The 20,233-nt window shown below is 40.0% G+C and overlaps 2 protein-coding genes and 1 long non-coding RNA gene across 6 annotated transcripts in view; 2 read left to right on the plus strand and 1 right to left on the minus strand.

Moving 5' to 3' along the window:
* Positions 1–5,539, minus strand: part of LOC130679259 (centrosomal protein of 290 kDa-like) — a gene marked incomplete at its 5' end in the record, with an annotated part of 41,257 nt that extends 35,718 nt beyond the window's left edge. The window contains 9 exon segments of the mRNA XM_057487882.1: positions 460–567; positions 1,178–1,444; positions 2,623–2,757; positions 2,930–3,037; positions 4,047–4,063; positions 4,209–4,356; positions 5,070–5,322; positions 5,324–5,371; positions 5,373–5,539. Coding sequence (XP_057343865.1) covers positions 460–567; positions 1,178–1,444; positions 2,623–2,757; positions 2,930–3,037; positions 4,047–4,063; positions 4,209–4,356; positions 5,070–5,322; positions 5,324–5,371; positions 5,373–5,539 — 1,251 coding nt within the window.
* A 2,735-nt stretch (positions 5,540–8,274) lies between these two features.
* Positions 8,275–14,909, plus strand: LOC130678993 (dual specificity tyrosine-phosphorylation-regulated kinase 2-like). Of its 4 annotated transcripts, none has more exons than XM_057486591.1 (3): positions 8,275–8,718; positions 9,225–9,373; positions 14,053–14,909. In XM_057486591.1, the coding sequence occupies exons 1-3, from the start codon at positions 8,670–8,672 to the stop codon at positions 14,224–14,226; spliced, it is 372 nt and encodes a 123-aa protein (XP_057342574.1). In that variant the 5' UTR covers positions 8,275–8,669; the 3' UTR covers positions 14,227–14,909. The 4 variants fall into 4 exon arrangements, with proteins under 4 accessions (XP_057342574.1, XP_057342575.1, XP_057342577.1 ...); XM_057486592.1 differs by lacking the exon at positions 14,053–14,909 and adding an exon at positions 11,363–12,304; XM_057486594.1 differs by lacking the exon at positions 14,053–14,909 and adding an exon at positions 10,160–10,913.
* A 1,570-nt stretch (positions 14,910–16,479) lies between these two features.
* Positions 16,480–18,365, plus strand: LOC130679013 (uncharacterized). Its single transcript, XR_008992012.1, has 2 exons — positions 16,480–17,367; positions 17,424–18,365. It is a non-coding gene; the product is annotated as an uncharacterized LOC130679013 (long non-coding RNA).
* The last annotated feature ends 1,868 nt before the right edge of the window (positions 18,366–20,233 follow it).

The following is a 20,233-nucleotide window of genomic DNA, read 5'->3' on the forward strand; positions in this document are numbered from 1 at the left end:
CTCAATGTAGTGGAGGATCAACAAGTGTTGACTGAATTAATGAGTTAAAACTCCACGATGCTAATGTTTGCATGTCTGGAGATGAAAGATAGGCCATTTCACACATAAAGAAGGCAAGGATTTAAAGAGGCAAATGTAACCTGAATTTAGAACAGAAAAAGCAGTTAGATGTAGGTAAACATATAATGAGCAGAATTTGAAAAGGTAGAATGGGGTCAGATCTTGGAAGCCTCTGAGTACATGGCTAAGGTACATGATTTTGTAGGCAGCAGTGAGCTAATAAAGGTTGTAGATATAGGGAAAAGAATGACAAGAGTTGTGTTTTGTAGATTATTCCAGCAACAAAAGGTAGGTGGCTTCTACTACAAAAACAAAAAACAAAATACCCAAGAGTGTTAAATTTTCTATTATATGGTCTCAAAAATCAATAAAGAATTGAATAAAGTTATTAGATCTTACCTGAGCTGTTTGTTTGAATTTACTGAGTGAACTATCAGCCTGTAGTTCTAGTTTATGATGAAGAATATGAAGGTCTTCCTCGTGCTTCTTAACAATTTCTCTTTGCTCCTGTTTTACAGCAAATGAAAACTGTTACCTTAAATTAAGATTTAAATATAGTCACATTCTGAAGATCTTAAATATTTTATTATCTTTAATCTTCCAAGATTCCTATGATTGGAAAGGAACAATTATCTGCCTGTATACATTTACACCAGTATGCATTTCCTCTAGCACATGTTCAAGTTGACAACCTTGATCATGATTTACTTTTAATACTAGAATAATACCAATCGTCTTTTAACTTATTTCTAAAAAATGTTTTAAATGTTTTTTCCCCTTCCCCCCACAAAGTTCTAGCAAATCTGATTTACACTGATGACTAGTGTGATAGATTTCCTTCTTATCTTTGCCTGTCTTTACCTATAAACTCAATTTGATATTTTTCAAAATTATATGGTCTCACCAAGACGGCTTTCCTGGTTTAGTCAGTCCATAAGAGAAAGATACACATACACAAACTGCCAGTTTTACTGACAGATTTCTAATCCAATCACATGAAAGTAACAATTCCTAGATAGAATGATTTGAAAGTAAGAAATGAACTACCACTTCAAGGCAGAATAATATTTGACATTTGACTAAAATACATAATAAATGAAATAGCATAACATAATACCTCTCTGGCTTTTTCCAGAAGATGTTGATACTTCTTTAACACTTCTTTCTTTTGATTTAACCTTGCTTGCATGTTTGCAATGGTCTGATGAGCAATTTTCAATGTATACTGTGATTTTGGTTCTACTTCCTTTATGCCTAGTTTGGCTATAAGCTTTTCTCGTTCTGCAGTGGCTGGTAATCGAAGCCTCAGTTCACTGATGACTTTGTCTCTTGATAGAATATTTTGCTCTGCTAACCATAAAGCAGATTCTTTTTCTTTCAGTTTCTGCAAAGATAAATCATAAGAAATGATTTAAGTATATTTTCTTCTTTCAAAAAAGTTTCATCTGAATTTTAGAGTAGTTATAAACCAAAAAAAAAGGAGTTTCACTTCATTAAATATTATTTGGCTATTGTAAGTATGATGTAAAAAATAAGGTTAAATTGATTAAACTCGGGTGACAGTTCAGTTACTGCATGTGTACTTCATTTATTTATAATATTATCACACATTAGAAACTTCATTGTTATGATGAAAATGAAATTGAATTAAGGTAATTTATTTAGATCTTGTAGTTTTAAAACTAGAAATGTCTGATAGTGCTGGATTTAGAAAAGAAATATAATAAATCATTCATTTTATTTTGGTCCATTGACTTTTATTTTGGTCCACAACACTAGAAGAACAATCCATCCATAAAGGTAAGCTGAGTATAAAAATTCAAATGTTAGGTCCAAGACAATGAATCATTACTATAAAATCTGAAGTTTATTAAAACAAAACAGAAAAAATGCTCACTGTTCAAAGGATTAAGACAAATATTTTAAGTAACTCGGGCAACTCATATAAATGACTAATACTCCAATTACTGAAGAAAATCTAAGTTTCCTCAATTAATTACAAATGTACAATTTTACTTGCAAAGTTACTTTTAAATGTATTTACAATTAATATGTTTATATGTAAACTAAAATGAAAATATTTCGTTTATATTATTTTCTCTTTAATACAGATTTGATCACCTATTAACCAAATTTAAGACCTCTATTAAACTAAGAAGTAATTTCTAGCTCTCCTTCTAATGCTTGAGCCACCCATAAAATGAATGAACTGAAAACTGATTCAGAGTATACAACATACACTTCAAAATAAAATAGAAATATATAAGGATAAAACATACATCATAAAACTACAACTAAATGCTTTTTGTTTCCTTTCAAGGTCACTTCTACTGATCAGAATGCCCAAAAGTGACAAGTAGTAATTAAATGGATTGTAAATTCAAATTAGCTATACATGCTTTTCTTCATTGGCTATGAGAAACATTATCGGAGAGTGGAAAAGGAGAATGGAATTACCAACAGATTCATCATTCTACACTTCACCCTTGTTAAAAAATATTTGGAAAATTCCACAAACATACCCAATAATACACTGATCAAAGTGCAAATTGTTCTAATTACCTCTTCTAGTGATTTACAAGTGGCCCGTGTTTCTAGGATTACTCGAACATTCTCCTTAATTTTTCTTAGAGCAATCTCAAGTTGATTTGGAAGGGGTAAACTAGGGTCTGGCATTGATCCTGTAGCCTCTTCAAACTATTAAGATACAACATTAAAAAAACGCAGTTGCAGCATTTAGAAGAACAATATTAATTTGTACAACTAGTATGACAAAACATGGTTAAACACCACTTATATTGGAAATATAAAAAACATTAATTAAAATTCTATCTGACTTCTAAAAAAGTACATGCTACTGAATTAATACCTTTTGTGCTGCACTTAATATTTCATTTTGCTGACGGTCAAAAATGTCTAGTTGATGTTCCAGCACAACTTCTCTTTGATCCCAGGCCATTTGCCTTTCTTCATGAAACTGAAAAGAGAAGGTTCTTTTTTTGTTCATATACAGACACAGACACTCACCTAGCATATAACAGGAACTTTTACATACATTTCTTATTTTTAATCACAGAACAAACCCTTTGAGGTCACTATCATTCTTCTCCTTTTAGGAAGAAAAGGGAAGAAAACTCAGAGAGGGGAAGTAATTTGCCTACGATCGCAGAAGTAGGCACATGTGGGGTCAGACTGTCAGTCCATCCATGTGCCCATCCAGAACATATTTAATGACATGTACCATGTGCCAAGCATTATTCTAGGCAATAAAAACAAAGCAATGAACAAAACCAAATCCCTTTGACCATGGAACGTATATACTAGTGTGGGGTAAACAGTAAATAAATGACTAAGTATGTAGTTTGTCAGAGGGTGATGAGTGCTATAGAGAAAAATGAAGCTAGATAATCCCCACCTGGAGAATCCTGGTGGTAGGATTTACCTGTATGTAGTATACAAGTAAGCAATACACTTGGTGGCTAATGAAGGTCTGTCTCTGTGGTAAGTAAGGCATTTGAGCTAAGACCCGAAGGCAGTGCGAGCATAAATACAGGTATTTCAGTATTAGCTATTTGCCTCCTTAACTCTCGGAGAAGGAATAACAAAATTTCTAAGACAAGCAATCGTGCTGAGTGAATTTCATCTGCCTCCAAAGCCCATGGACTTCATGCTGCACCGAGCTGCCATCTCCTGCTCCATCAGCGAGAGCCAGTAGTAACTTGTAACAGGAAGAAGGCAAATAACCAATAATGAAATAAAAATTAACTTACCAAATAAATTGGGCATTATTCCTTTTAAGTTTAATACTACTATTACAACATAGCTATGCAATTTTAGAAAGCTTTGGAAAATAGGAAACAATATTTCAAACACAATAATAATGGGAAATATATTCACTAAGAGGAATAACATAGTTATCTTTAACTATGATGTTCTTATCTTTAAAATCTTAGCAACAAAACACCAAAATAAATATTAAATGAAACCTTGTTCTGCTGTACAAAATTTTTTGATATTACAAAATCTAAGCACTTCTACTAAAACTATCGCTTAGAAGAATCTCATTTTATTTTTATAAATAGGCATACAAACCATCAATACTCCTAATTTCAGGAGTCTAAATTAATAAATTATAATTGGAATTTTTATTTCTTCCTCTAGACTGCTGATTGTATGGTCATATTCAGAAATTATATTATTCAAATATTTTATTTCTTCTTTATCCTTGATTAATTCTCGATTTAGTTTAAGCTCTTGAAGATGAAGTTCTTCTATTTTCATATGCCAATTGATTACCTAAAAATGTATAAATTACATATACAAATGTAAATACTACATATATAATATATATCTGTATTGATTAAAATGATTTAAATTGAAATTAATGGATATCCTATAATAAAGAAATAAAACTCCTTAATTGAGCCACATGGCAGTTTATTTAGAAATTTCATAGACTTTTCTAAGATATGTGGTGGCTTAGCCTAAAACATCCTTATGTTGGAATGGAGATGACTAAAATTCACTTTCATTTATTTATTTACTTTCATCTATTTATTGGGTACTTATGTAAATATGTAACTTTTCCGCTTAACTCTGACCAAATGAGGGCAAAATTAAATTATACTGAAAAATAACTGTGGGCCTATTACTTATAAGTAATTTTGAACAGATTATGAAGGGTAATCTTATTATGAAGGGTGGAATTCAACTGATAAATATTATGTTTATGAATAATTATAATTAGTATTTAATAAATATACACGGTATTTAAAATTTTTTGATATTACAAAATCTAAGCACTTCTACTAAAACTATCACTTAGAAGAATCTCATTTTATTTTTATAAATAGACATACAAATCATCAATACTCCTAATTTCAGGAATCTAAATTAATAAATTATAATTGGAATTTTTATTGTATGTTAAGTATTTTTCATATAGGCACGTTAAGAACTTAAAATTATTACATAACTTTTGGAAATATTGAACTAAAACAATGTTGTACCTTCTGGGCTCCCCTGGCATCCTTTAATGTGCTTATTAACTCTTCCAGCCCCTTTAATTTTAATTCCATTTCCATGGCTTTGTTCTCCATATTTCTATGTTCTTGCTGAGAATTTTTCATTTCTTGCATTATCTTAAGTTTGTCATTTTGTAACTGAATCATTGTTTTAGAGAACTTCTCCTGTTGTGCCAAGGGTAAGGCTCCACTGAACTGTCGTCGTAGAGACTGAATTGTTTGGGACAGATGTTTTGCTGTTTCTCCCCTCGGAACGGGCATAACAGAGAGCCTGTTCTTTCTCATCGTTTCTGCTCTAAGCGCAAATTATAGGCCTCCACCTTCTGCAGTTTGGATGTGATTGACTCCAACTTACCAAGCGCAGTAGCTTCGCTCACTTGAAGAGAGACAATGTGTTGGTGCAACTTGGCAATCAGCAACTTTTCATCACTGTGCCTAATATAAACAAATATTTGTGGTAAGTTTCAAGTTTTTCCAGTGCAACTTATCATGGATTTAGAAAATCACAACTTACTAAATAAAATTTAAAAGTGTGGTACTTGAAAGACTACAAAAATCTAGCCTTGCTTTAATATGAATGATCAAAAATTTATAAAAGAATCAGAATCAAACATTCTAAATCCAAATCTGGCATCTAATTAATTAACAGTTGCAATATCACTGTTTTTTTTTTTAACTCCCATATGTAAAAAAGAATTCTGGTATTAGACTGGTGTGGACATTTTTTTAATCCTAAATAAATGTATAATGTGAGAATGTGTGAAAAGCTACATATAAATACAAGAGAAAATATTGTTATGAGAGATTTGGTATTTCCCCTCCCCGACTTCAACTTTGATGAGCAGCCAACACAATGCATTTTGTGGGCATTTAAATGCTTTTTCTGTGTTATGAAATTTCATGGCATTTCAAATTAAAGAGTACTTAATGGTATTTCAAATTAAAAAGTTTTTCAAATCAGGTTATACAATCAGTAATAACAGGAGCTTCTATTTGATATATCCTCTGACTGAAGGTATGAAATCACTCCAATATCTAATGTAAATTTAGGAAAAAGGAACAAATCTGAGTAGAAGAGCCAACCCTGTACACACCTGGTAGTCTGACAGTTGCATTCTGATGGACTCTACTTCCTTTTCCCTGCATTGTTGTTGTGCATCAAAATGTTGACTTGCCTTTTGGCAATATCAGAAATCTCAGTCTACAAAGTGATAAGATATTTCCTGAATGATTAAGTTACATTCTCTAAGTAAATACCAGAATTTCAAATTTCTAGACCTTTGGAAAAGCCATTAGTTTCCAATATCTGTTCTCTATATGAAATACCAAAGTCAAGTTTTCTAAACTGTTTTCATGAAACATAATTCTATGAGAGGTTAACAAGTGGTCTGAAAAAAAAACTCCATTTCCAACATCCTTCCCCCTTGAAAATCATGATTCATAGTATCATATTAAATGTTGAGAAGGTCTAAAGTAAAACATTATCTCAAACTGGACATGTACCGCATCTTCTAATGTATATGGTCAAAGAACACCCCCACACTTTTTTTCATAAGACACTTACTATCATAGTTTGGCATAGCTAGAATAAGATATTAAGTGGGTTTATAACTTAAGAAGTTAATAAAGAAATTTAAAATTCCTAGATTCTCTATGTAGATGTATGTTTTTATTTCTTATTTTAATTTACAAGTTATCAAAAATGTGAAGAAGAAAGATTATACACTTAAACTAGAATTCCAAAAAAAGGGGAGAGCTTGATGGTAAGTTATCAAATTTCTTATATGACTACTGTGATAAGTTTACGCAGGGAAAGTAAAATGCATTTTACTTCTGAGCTGGAATAATTTTAGTTCAGTGTGACAGATAAGTCAGATTTCCTCATATTGATTAAAAACTCATCACCAGTTATCAAAAAACTACCCAAGAGCAAAACCCCTGGGCCATATGGATTTACCGTGGAATTTTATCAGACATATAGAGAAGACATAATACCCATTCTCCTTAAAGTTTTCCAAAAAACAGAAAAGGAGGGAATACCTCCAAACTCATTCTGTGAAGCCAGCATCACACTAATACCAACACCAGGCAAAGACCCCACCAAAAAAGAAAATTACAGACCAATATCCCTCATGAACATAGATGCAAAAATACTCAACAAAATATTAGCAAACTGAATTCAAAAATACATGAAGAGGATCATACACCATGACCAAGTGGGACTCAACTTAGGGATGAAAGGATGGTACAACATTTGAAAATCCATCAACATCATCCACCACATCAACAAAAAGGACAAAAACCACATGAACATCTCCATAGACGCTGAAAAAGCATTCGACAAAATTCAACATCCATTCATGATAAAAACTCTCAACAAAATGGCTATACAGGGCAAGTACCTCAACATAATAAAGGCCATACATGACAAACCCGCAGCCAGCAGCTTCCCCAGCAGCAGTCCACACGCACCTCTGCCTCCCCTTGTCCTAGCGACTGGAGAGCGGTCACTTGGTGTCAGTAAATCGGGGTGGGTGTGCGTGGTGGAGGTGGAGGTGGAAGTGGGAAGGCAGTTCCCTCCTTCGCCTACACTCACCTTCGCCTACACTCGGGGTCACCGGGCTACATTGCGGCCCTCTACTGGACTTGACTTACCGAGGTGATTCTTGCACAACTAAGTTATTGAGATGATAAATTGGGGGTGGATGAGCCACTGGGACCAGGGAGGAGGGTGGTATTGTTTGTGAGCAGCCATTAGGTTCGAAAAGCTGCAATAATTTGTGTTTGGGGGCGCCCATGGAAGACGAGGGGTCTTGCAGTGATTTCGCTAGGAGAGGAGCGGTAGGTTTACACGGTAGGGAAAAAGAGGGGTTCTGCAGGGGCTGGAGGCTGGGGAGGAAAAGGTCGTTAGTAGGGGAGCCGAGGTGGGCGGTGCAGATGCCGGATGGGGCGTGAGTGGGGGAGGCAGAGGGCGAGCAGAGGCTGCAGTTTTCCGGGGAGTGGAGGGGTGGCCATGCAGATGATTGGGCCGCGGGGAGGGACTTCTGTGGGAGACCTGGTGCGGGCGGGGTGTACACTCGAGTGTGTGGCTGGGCGGGGGAGGTGGGATCTGGGGGCGGGGCCTGCACCCGCGGTGGCCCGGAGTGGAGGCGGGGTTGTCCTCCCGGGACTCGCCCCGCGCGCGCGCGCGCGCGCGCGGAAGAGAAAGCGAGTGTGCGCGGGCGCCCGGGCGCCCGCGATCACGGGAGGAGGCTCCGAGCGAGTGGGTCCTGGCGGCGCAGCCCGCTCCTCCGCGCCCTATGTGAGGGAATCAGGGAGGCCAGCGGCGCGCAGGGAAGGGCGATGCATGTGCTCGGGCCGGGGGTTGCTGCAGCCGCCCGAGGAAGAGGAGGACGGCGGCGGCGGCGAGGAGCAGAGCGCGGGGCTCGCGGCGGCGAGCCCGGGCCGAGGGGATACAGCGGACTGTGTGTGTCTGGCTGTAGCGGACGCGAGGCGGCGAGGAGGCGCGGGAGACCCGCGAAAGGGACGACGAGGCGGCGGCGGCGGAGACTGCAGCCCTGAAATGCATTTTCTCCTCCAGCGGCCATGTTAACCAGGAAACCTTCGGCCGCCGCTCCCGCCGCCTACCCGACGGGTAAGGAGGGCCGGGGCCCCCGCGCCGCGCTTTCGCCCCCGGGCCACCCTCGAGGCGCGGACGGCGCGCCCTCGCCTCGGTTCTGCTCATCGTTGCACGCGGGCCGGGAGGCTTCTCCGAGTGGAGCCCTCCGAGCCTGCCGGGCGGGGACGGCCCCGGGCCTCCTCCCGCCCGGGCTTGGCTGGGCCGTCGCGCTCTGCAGTCCAGTCCTTTTCCCGGCCTGCAACGTGGGGCTCCGAGCTCCGGCCCAGCGCGGCTCCCCCGCGGGGTCGCGAACTCTCGCTTGGGCCCTACTGAACTTTGCAGCTGCCCGAGCCCCGCCCGTGGGTGCGCGCTGGGGATCCCCGTCCCAGGCGCCGCGTCGGCCCCCCGGACGGCGGTTTCTAGAGTCGGGGATCTGTCGTAGGGAGAGCGGGGTTTGCTGCCCAGAGGGGCGGGGCGGGGCGACGGGGCCTGGGTGACGCCCCCCTTACCCTCTTTTGTCTCCTCCCGCGCGTGGTTCCCAGGCCAAGGAGGGGACAGCGCCATTCATCAGCTTCAGTCTTCCCCCGGGGCTCGGCGCGGGGCCCCTCGGACCGGAGTGGGGACCGGCCCGCCCTCCCCCATCGCCCTGCCGCCTCTCCGGGCCAGCAACGCTGCCGCCGCAGCCCACACGGTGAGACCAAGCCCGAGGGAGGCCCGGGGGACGGGGTGCGGGAGGGCCCGGGCATAAACACTGGACTTGAGCGGTTCTGACGCCGGGAGAGGAGAGGTCCAAGAGCGAGTGTCTCCACGCCCCTGGCCGGTGGCCACTCCTGGATGCCGTCCTCCGTCTTTTGGGCGAGGAGGCCGAAGCTGCAGCCACAAAGGAAGATCCGTGGCGTGGGTCCCCCACTCCCGCTGCGGAGCCCGCCCACCCCTGCCCTCCTTTTCCTCTGAACTTCCTCCCTGCTGCTTTCCTTCTCTTTTCCCTCCTTTTTCGTCCTTGCTTCCCAGAGCTCCTTTCCCTGTCCGGATAAACATCCCTCGCCCGTCCACCACATTGGGTAGTGGGTATTTATAGAAACAGATCTGTGTTAGGGGACTGCCAGGCCGTCCTGCCTTTCTCTCCCGCTCTCCCTCTCTTAAGTTCTTACTGATTAAGTGGTCAGGGGCCAAGGAGGTAGCACATTTCCACGTTCTGTGCTGGGATCCGAGGCAGCTTTCTGGCAATGCGCTGGGCCTTGCGAACTCCATGAGAGACCCCAGGGCTGGCGGGCTCCCAGGAGCCCAGCGCTAATGAGCGCTGAAGCCTCCAGCTTTGACCAGACACACGTGCCCTGCAAGCTGTTTGTCCTCTGCGGGGCTGGCTACCATCAGTTCCTCTGGAGTGATGAGCTCAGAGACAAGGTTGCTGGCGGCCCTTTTGTTTCTTAGCTCGGGGTCTGTGTTGGCCTTCAAGGCTTTCGCCTGTGGTATTCAGAGCCTTGGAAGGAAGCTGGGCTTTCATCTGCCTAGAACATGTGGCCAGTGGCTTCTGGCAGCGACTCACGAGCTGTGAACTCAACAGAAACTTGCGTGACCCTAAGTTCTGAGTGGCAATGATCACATTCAGTCTACTCCCCTATGCCCCAGCATCTGACAGGCGTCGGTATTGAACTTTATTCACCAAATATTCTGCTACAAACAGGTAAGAAGCCTGACTCTTAAGGGGCTTCTTCTTTAACCCGCAAGGCACTCCTTTTCACATCTCCCCATTTGCTCTGCTTTGTCCAAACTTTGCCCAACATATGGTCAATGCAGGTTGGAAAATCATCATTATCTTTAAAGCCCTAATTATCCATAGGACCCATGCTGTGTGTGTCATCCATTTGACCCTCATGACCCTTATTATCCCCACTTCACAGAGGAAGAAACTGAGGCACAGAGAGGTTAAAGGAAGGTGCTCAAGATAACCACACTGGGGTCAGCTTTCGGATTAAAGCCTATATTTTCCTGAGTCCTGAGCCAGCCTCCCAAGGTAACAAACTTAAATGGGATTCTTGGCTTCTGGACTCAAAGGAGTCTTTCACAGGTTAATATGAATTGTGAATCTCAAAGATGGATCATTTCCTGAGATCATTTGACCCTTCCTTTTTTTATTTCTGGGCATACATGCTAGCATCTGACAGCAGTTTGGGAACGGCTGCTAGGAGGTAATTAAACAGAGCAAGTGATAATATCCTTAATTAATCCAATTCACTCCCTTTCATTTGTACTTATTTCCTTATATTGGCAATAGCTCCAACAGTCAAATCGCTGGTTATTCCCTCTGACTCTGGAAAGAGCATGAACACCAAAAGGGGCATTTTTCGAAGAGAATCTCATTTTGGGTTACTGCTTTGCACCAATCTGTGATGTGATGCTGCCTGTCACAGCAAAGGGCTGGCATGATTTTTGAACCAGAGTTAAGGCCATTACACACACACACACACACACACACACACACACACGTCTGATGAATCCTTATTCTATGAAAGTCCTTATTCTATGAAAATGATATCATCAACAACAAAACAATAAAAATAATAGCTGTTGACAGTGTCAACTATGTGCCAGGTACTGTGTAAACACTGTCCATGCATAATCTCATTTAGTCCTCACAATAACCTTATGAGGTAGGTCATATGTAATCCCCATTTTACAGGTAAGAGAAACTGACATTCAGAACAGTTGCATAATTGACTCAGGGCTCCTCGTTTGGAAATACCAGAGACAGGGCTTGAATACATACATCCCTGTGGAATACCAGTGCTGCAAAGACTCGAACTGACTCCTGCTCAACTCAAATCGTGCCAAATCACAGTTCAACCCAGAACTGGGGGGTCATCTCATGGAATTCCCATCCGACAGAGGATCGGCTGGGACTTAAGGAGACCCCCTCATGTCTCTATTCATTTCTCAAAGGGAAGATGTGGCCATTTAAAGGAGAAAGATCTGGACTTGGCTCTCTTCCTTTTACCAGCCAAGACTGCTCACTCTTCCCCAAGTCTGTTGCCCCTTACTGAGGGGCTGACTCAGAACCCCAACCCTTAGCACAGAGAGGCAGCCACAGCTGGGCCCTGGCCCAGGCCAGCCTTTGTGCCCCACCCTTCATGCCTGTCTTGGGAACAGTCACCATCAGCAGACCCCCCACCATTGCGGGGAGGGTTTATTGAGCTATTGCTGGCCTGGCTTGCCCTTATCATTCATGCCTTGCATCCAAGCCCTGGCCCCAGATCTGGCAAGAGAGGTCTGGTTTCCAGTTTGAATGTAGTCTCATGCTGGTTAGCCCCACTTTCTGGGGAAGCCATTGACAGTGGCCAGTGAAGACCATTTCCTGGGCATTTCTTATTTCCTTTGTGTTTTTTTTCTCTTCTCTGTCCTCACTGCCTTCCTTGTATTTGTAAAAATGCAGATTCCTAGGCCCCACTCTGAGAGGGTCTGATTCAGCGAATGTGGGTTATCTGTATTTGGAAGAGCCCCTGGGAGATCCCAATGCAGATGGTCCAGGAACTGAACTTTGGAAGGTTTTGACCTACACGACAAGGTCCAAACTCCTTCGTATGTATCTTTGTCTGCTTGGGCTGCCAAAGCTGGGTGGCTTAAATAACAGCATCTGTTTTCTCCTAGTTGGGAGTTCAAGACCAGGGTTCAGTTGATTCTGTTTTTGGTGAGATCTCTTCCTGACTTGCTTGCAGATGGTATGTTTTCACGGGGTCCTTTCCTTGGTGTATGTGCAAGAAGAGATAGAGAGATAGAGATAGAAATGGAATAGAGAGAGAGAGGGAGATAACCTCCTAAATAAATGAAATAACCTCCTAAATAAATGGCCTTTGAAGCTCTAGAAACTTTCTCCCTAAATGCATCTTTGAAATATACGTCCTCCAGAGTTGTGTTGTAGAATTCAAATATAATCATGCTATTTTTTCTATGAAAACAATAACAAAAAAACCCTTTGTTTATTTCTCTGTAGACTACTACTACTGTTACTACAATTTTCACCACTATATTTCCTTTTCCTATGTATAAACTGTAATTACCACTACTAACTATTGCTACTACTACTATTATTTCTAACTAACATTTATTGAACATGTATTATGTGCCAGACATAAATGTATACTGCTTAAAAACATGGACTTTGGATTAGACAGATCTTTGTTTTAATCATACTCTACCCACTTACTTGAAAATCATTTTATCTCAGTTTCCTCTATGGTAAAATATGGATAGTAATATCTAAAGTATAACAGTATTTTCTAAAAACTGGGATAATCCATGCAAAGCACAACAGTTGTATATAGTAAATACTTGCTAGATAGTTATTACAGTGTCTTTCAGTTAAAGCTCGATTCTGCATTTTATCCTCACTTGACAAGTAGAGAAATTAGAGTTCAGATATTAAATATCAGAGATGATAAGCCCAAATTCACACAGCTGGGTCCAGCTAGAAAACACAGCCACAGTCTCTACCATCTCTGTGTGCCATATCCCTTAGTGTGCATTTGACATTGTGGGGACCAATGGCAGGCTGCCCCAAGATTTGCCACTGTGACACGAAGATTTTTTTAGCTGCAAGCCATCAAGGCCCAAAATCGGGTGTGGTTTTGACACCACTCCCCATCCCTCCCCCCTCAAAAAAAATACTGCATGAAGAGCCTCAGGAGATGGGCAAAGCCGGAGGCAAGGGGAAACAGCAGCAGCAAAGGAAAGAGGAGCAGATTCATTACATATTCAGGGATAATGAGGGGTCTGCTGTGAGGAGAGACAAGAATAAGTTCATGAGGTCCAGGAAGAGGATTGGAGGAAAAGGTTAGAAGGTAAACCTGGGAAGCCCCATACAGCTAGTTTTTTTAATGTTGCTGGGGAGGAGGAAATTTCCTCTACCCCTTCAAGGTTCTTCTAGCTGGTCTAAGAATCAAACTGACACATGAGACAGACTAACAGTAGAAAAAACAAAGCTTAATTACGTATAGACATGGGTTCCAAAGACAGTGAGGGAGAAGGAGATTACTTCATCCTGGACCAGGGGGTAGGCTTGACACTTCAAAGGAAAAGGGAAGCAACTCACAGGAATATGAAAAGATTAAATGTTTGATAAACAAAATACTTGATGGGCCACACAGAACCAATGGGGTGCAAAGAGGAATTCTAACAGACTCAGCCACATCCCTCCATCTCTACCACACCTCGTTAACGTTATAGCAAAGCCGTCTACAGTGATAGCTCCTGGAGCTGTTCCTCCATCTACATTTGATATACATCAATTTTTTTTCCTACAAAATGATACAGATTAAGATGAAGCCTTCTTGGGTTCACCTTCTCTCCCACTTTCTGGTGCACTTCTGTTTATAGGAGCACGCTAGATGCGGAGAGTTACATATGGCCGGCTGTTTGCTGACACTCTCGCTCTCCTTCTCCCAGCTTAGAGCCGCCGAGGAAGTGCCTGTCAGGCAGTGGCTCCGTGTCCAAACTCCTCGTCTCTCTAGGAGCAGCCTTGTGACTGTTTCTCCTCGGTGGAATGATTGAAGTCACTTCTTACCAAAGCTCTTAAGAAGCAGATGTGCTCACTCTACATCTCTTTTCCCTTCTGTGGGCAAGGTCCTAAAAGATGTTCATTTTTTTTTGGATGTCAGACTTTAAAAATTGCAGGGGTCTGAATCACTGAATCACTTCATGAAGGAATATATGATGGCAAGAAAATGTGCACTGGACTGTCATATGAGCAAGAAATAAAAATTATTGGGTTAAGCCACTGAAATTTTAGAATTTTTTTGTTAATCTAGTCATTCAAATTAATTACCTAATTAATATTTTGTTTTCATAGATATGTTGCTTGAATTTAATTAATCCTTTGTTATACCTGTGTTTCCCAAATTATGCTAATTAATCCAATATTTAGTCTTTTCTATTTTGCCCCAATTACCTTAATTAATTCAAATATTTTAAAGTTTACTTTCTAATTAATACAATTTTTGTTTTTATAGCTATAAAAAAATTAATAAAATTTTGCATTTGTATCTTTTTAAAGAAAGTATATCTGAAATATATAATGTCAGTATTGACCTATGAATTATTTTTTTCACAGAGGAGTAGGTTTTGAAATTTTCCATGTTGATAACAGGTATGATATATATATATATATATGTATAAAAATATGTATAAAGATAAATATATACATATGTATATATGTATAAAATAAAGGTCACTTATAAAATGTATAAAAATAGATTATTTCTCTTATATAGAATTCTATTTTATGAATATTAGTCATGGTATTTATTCATTTCTAATGAATATTTAGGTGGCTTTCTTTTTCCTTTGTGTTATGCTGTCATAAATTCTATTATGCTTTCCAATACACATGAATAGCTTTCTACAGTTTCCTTGAGCATAAATGCAAGAACCATTCCAGGATATATGCCTATATTTAGAATTCCATTTTAATGTTTTATTGCCATATTGCAATATCCAAAATGCTTGTTCCAGTTTATTTCTCCAGCAATGTATAGTGTTCCCATTTCCCTGCATCCTTGCTAACATCACCATTCTTGATAATTTCATGGTGATTCTTGTTCGAATTTTCATTTTTCAAATAGCTGAGTATTTTGTTAGTCTATTTGGTTTTCCTCTTACGATTATTATCTGTTCATATTCTTTGTCCATTTTCTGTGGGCTTATTCTTCATTTTCTAGTAGATTTTTGAAGGTTTCAAAAATATTCTGTGTATGAATTTGGTTACCTCTGTCTTTTGTGTCTCTTACTTCAATGTTGATTATGTGTTTTTATTGACTATACACTTTTAATTTTGATGTAAAATTTATCAAATGTGTTTTTATCATTTTTCTTTTTGATTTTTATAAAAGAAAATCTTCCTTACCACCAGTATTATGAATTTATTTCTATATTTTCTTCTAATGTGTAAAATTCTATATTTTACATATATATCTTAATCTAGCTGGGCCTTGTTAAGGTAGAGATCTATATTTTTTCCATGTAGAACACCAACAATTGAATAAGTCTTCATTTTGTCTCTGATTTGTAATGCTGTCCCCACCACTGTCTAGCTGTGTGACTTGGTCAAGTTAATGTGTCTGTAAAATGGTAATAATAATACTTTCCTCCTAGGGTTATTGTGAGTTATAAATTATGTGTGTATTTATGTGTGCATATGGTTACTACTATGTATAAGTCATTATTGCATTATGTCATATTGATGATCCTATTCTTTGGAAGTAAGCATTTACTTAAAAGTAAGCATTTACTTAAAAATCATTAGATGAAGAGCATATAATTTTAGGGGCAGTGTATATTTTCATGATCTATCAGCCCAAGAGTTCGTCCCTTCAAGAGCCAGCACTTTAATCTTGCCCTGCTCATTTGACATAAAGGAAGCACAGTTTGACAGAGAAAATATATATAAACTACATAAAAATCTGTTGTGTACAGAAACACTGTAAGCATGATAATTTCTTTAAAGAAATATTTTTCTTTAGCATAAATGAAAATAGCAGTTGACACAATGTCAAAATGCCCAGCCCTTCAATTTCAGAAGCACTAAGAGAAGCCAGCAATTAATTCTGAATTTGACCCAGTGGTGGAAATTACAGATGGAGAAGACACCATTCAGAAAAATTGGGCTCATTTGACTCTTCCTTTTTTAAGAATAAAGATGTGAACCTAGGTCTATCTGCCTTCAAAAATGAGCTCTAACTATACACTTGTATAGGAAGAAAGGAAGATCCCCACTTGTGTATAGAATGTGAAAATTACATGAGATGATGCATCAGAAGGATTTAGGTTTGAGTCCTGCCTGTGTGGCTAACAGACCTGTGACCTTGCCTACTTTGCTTCTCACTAAATTGGGAACAACAACAATGACCTTCTAAGGTTGTTGGGAAAATTAAGATAATAGTTGTGATGCTCTTGACATGTCCAGTGCCTATCAATGTTAGTTTTTATCTTCTTTCCTGAGAAATCATGTAGCCTGTATGATTAGCAATTAGATTAAACTATCTCCAGCTTCTTTGTGCAAATCATTTCTACAGGAAAATTGGGCTTATTTGATTCTACCATTTTTAAGAATAAAAAATTGCAGCAAAATAAAGGATGACTGAGACTTGGAGACAGAAATAGCAGCCTAATTCTGAGCACATATAAACACACATGTGCATGTGCGCACACACATCTGCTGTCCTAGATATTGTCCCTCGACTCAGTCCTAGGTTCTGTTTCTTTATTAGATCTCATTCCCAGATTACTGAAATGTCAGGCCTGGAATGATTCAAACTTTAGCCAGTATCAAAAATTCTAGAATGACAAGACAATGTCATGGTATTATGTTATGATGTTATATTTATGGCATAACTTAATTATAGGTACTAGCAAACAGGTGTGGAAAGTATTTGAAGAGAAGTTTCCCTGTCATACATATGAAAATACAATTTTAAAACTCCTCTTTAGTCAAGAATAAACTTGGGATGGTTGCCCTGACTCAGGTCACAGGGAGCCTCAGTTATACCTCAAGATCCAGTGTGATCCAAGAGACAGTATTTAGAGTATAAAGCCAGCAGGATAGTCTAAATATGGGATGATGACTGTCAGCCCGATTTGTATTCTCGGAGAACACAGTGCACATCATTTCAGAATTACAAACTTGTGAAATGGAACGTTTTAAAGAATTACAAACTTGTAATAAATAATACAAACTTGTAATAAAAAAGCAGAATACCTGCTAACTGCTTCAGGAATCGTAAACCACAATCTGAGGTAAATTGCCCAAGCAGCAATAATGAGATTTTTTATGGATGCTGAAGCAAAAAAACTTCTGAGCCTGTGTTTGCACTCAGTGATATGTATATTTTTGGGGACATTTCTGATGAGTTAGATCACATTTGCATGTCAGAGTTGCAGTTTTTGCATACAGCACAGGTGAGTTCACAGCTGATTTTTTAGACATTTATTGCAAGTATTATGTCACTTTATAACCACAGCTCTTTCAGCTGAAATCCAGTTTATACATATTCAGTGTACATTTCTCTTTTTCATTTAGGAGTCCCCCGAATTGGAATTGGAACTCTGTGTGTGTATGTGTGTGAGTAATTTTTAGCTAAATACAAAGAGAATGTCTTTCAATATATTTCATGTGACTAGGTACACTAAAGGCGCAGGAAAGGGTTACCTAGTGGAGGCTTGAGGCCAGGTAATGATGTGCTGCCAGGAAGCGTCAGTGTTTCAGTTTACGTGGTAATTCCATTTTCAGGTGGGGCACCAAAATGGGGATTGCTTTCCTAGTAAAAGGCTTGGATTATAGTTTCACTCATCAATAATGTGAGTACTGAATAATAAGAAATTGGTGATTTTGCCAGGAGTTGGGAGAAAATAAGCACCATTAGAAATGCAATGGACTGTTTTTAATGAGCAAGTTGAGCAAGTACATCATTACAGGTGGAAAACAAGGACCCTGATCTTCATAAGGTGGAAACATCATGAAACACAAGAGGAATCAGAAGGATGGGGATGATGCACAAAGAGAGAGGATACAGGCAGCATCTGCGTCCCAACAGAGACTGAGCTTTCCTCTGTGACACGCGCTCCACTGTGTACCATTCAGGGTAGTCTGTGTATTAAGTAGCCATTTAGTAAATATATATATTTAGTTAAGTATACATTTCTTGTCTCATAGCATGGATTCAGTCATTCTCAACTAATGTGTATTTCCATAAAAAACCCAAGGAGCAAGTCCCTTTGCCCAGACCAGGAACCAGCCTCATGTTAGGATATGCTCTATATTGCACGTTAATAACCAGATATGTGCCCCTAGCCACGTCCAGCATGCATTTTCTGGTAGCGTCAAGCAGTGTCTTCTGCATATTTGAAGGCTAAGTAAGAAAATGAACTACTGCTTTGCTATACCAAGGGTGAGATGTACCACAATCATGCTACTCTGTGTTACATAAGGAAAACCCTGGAGTCACTCTTGAGTCTGGTCCCTCCTTCATTCCTACCACAGGACAGTCTATCAAGCTCCATAGGCTCCGCCTCAAAAGCGTGACCCAAATTGACCACTTCTTGCTAATTCTGCTGCCACCATCCCTGACCAGATGATCCTACAGCAGGCCCCCGAGTGGTCTCTTGAATTCTGCTATTGCCCCTATATTCTTTTTTCTTTATTGAGTCAAATTTTATTTTTCATTAAAACTTTAAAAATAAATTGTATATATATAAAGGATGCAACATGATGTTTTGATATAAATATAGTGAAATAATTACTACTCAAACTAATTAATTTATCCATCTCAGACTTTGCCAGTGTGTGTGTGTGTGTGTGTGTGTGTGTGTGTGTGTGTGTGTGTGTTGGTAAGAGCCCCTGCAATGGACTCTCTTAGCAAATGTCCAGTATACATTTTTTGTTTTTTCCCCACACAGCAACTGAAGTGATATTTTTAAAAATAACAATCATATTGTGTCACTTCTCTCAAAGTCTTCCAGCGGCTTTCCATTATAATTTCAGTGCACCTCGAACTCTTTGCTAGGGGCCCAGAAGGCTCTTGGTGTTCTGGCCCTCTGCCCCCCTCTCGTCAGCCCTTCTCCCTCCCTCCCTGACTCACTGCTGTGCAGCCACAGGGTCCTGCCCCTGTCTTGTGACATGGCATTCCCACTCCCTTCTTCAGATCTTTGTACTAGGGGTCTCCTCTGCCCTCACTGTACCCCTCCAAGACCTTCTTTACTTGACTGCCTTCACCTCAGTATTCTTGTCTCAGTGGAAATCTCACCTCCTCTGAAAATGGTTTTCCCACTTGCCACGTTGTAGCAGCCACAGACAGACAGCACACACACTCCCCTACCCCACTCCCTGGGTTTGTTGCCTGCATAGGAGTGGTTACTGTGAAAAGCTATTCTATGCGGTACATGCATTTGCGCACATACGTGATTGGTATCTATCATGCCTCTACCTCCTCAACAGAATATGAGCTTTGTGATGGCAGAGACTTTGTCTTCTTTACTACATTCCAGCACTGAAAACACATATGGGCACATAGTTTGATGTATGTGGCAGATAACCAGTAGCCTGAAAATACTTGAGTCATGTGTAGATCATATTTTATAAAGAGAGGAAATTTTAACTTCCTACAGATTCTTTCCTAGGGGGGGGCAGAGTATTTGTATGGAAGACATACTTTTATAAGTCATTGCTGTGGCCAGTGAGGCCTTGAGGACATCCTTAAGCAATAAAAATAGTTGCTAAGTTGCTATACATGAAGCAAAGAAGGATTCACTTTATTCCTCAAAGAAAGGAGAAGGAAATGAAGACAGAGAAGGCCTGAGAGAGAAGTGAGAAGACTGAAGGCTAAACGGTCCACAGCACTGCTCATCTTTCTGTGGTCTGCATATATCCATTTGGATTTGTGAAATGCTTGCTAGAAATGGTTTCAATGCAGAGAGCAGGGCAGAGGTCTATTTGACATCTGCATCAACAGAACGGGCCAAGACTTGGAAGTAGGAGTCGCCATGAGAAAATAAGTCTCTGAAAAGA

The sequence above is a fragment of the Manis pentadactyla genome, chromosome 10 (assembly GCF_030020395.1).
Source record: "Manis pentadactyla isolate mManPen7 chromosome 10, mManPen7.hap1, whole genome shotgun sequence".
NCBI classification, from domain to species: domain Eukaryota; kingdom Metazoa; phylum Chordata; class Mammalia; order Pholidota; family Manidae; genus Manis; species Manis pentadactyla.

Bases quoted from the DNA above. Each gene is read 5' to 3' on its own strand.
- LOC130678993 (XM_057486591.1), top strand. From the start codon at position 8,670: ATGTTAACCAGGAAACCTTCGGCCGCCGCTCCCGCCGCCTACCCGACG. The intron at 8,719-9,224 runs GTAAGGAGGGCC...CGTGGTTCCCAG, and splicing joins TCCCGCCGCCTACCCGACGG to GCCAAGGAGGGGACAGCGCC. The intron at 9,374-14,052 runs GTGAGACCAAGC...TTCTGTTTATAG, and splicing joins CTGCCGCCGCAGCCCACACG to GAGCACGCTAGATGCGGAGA.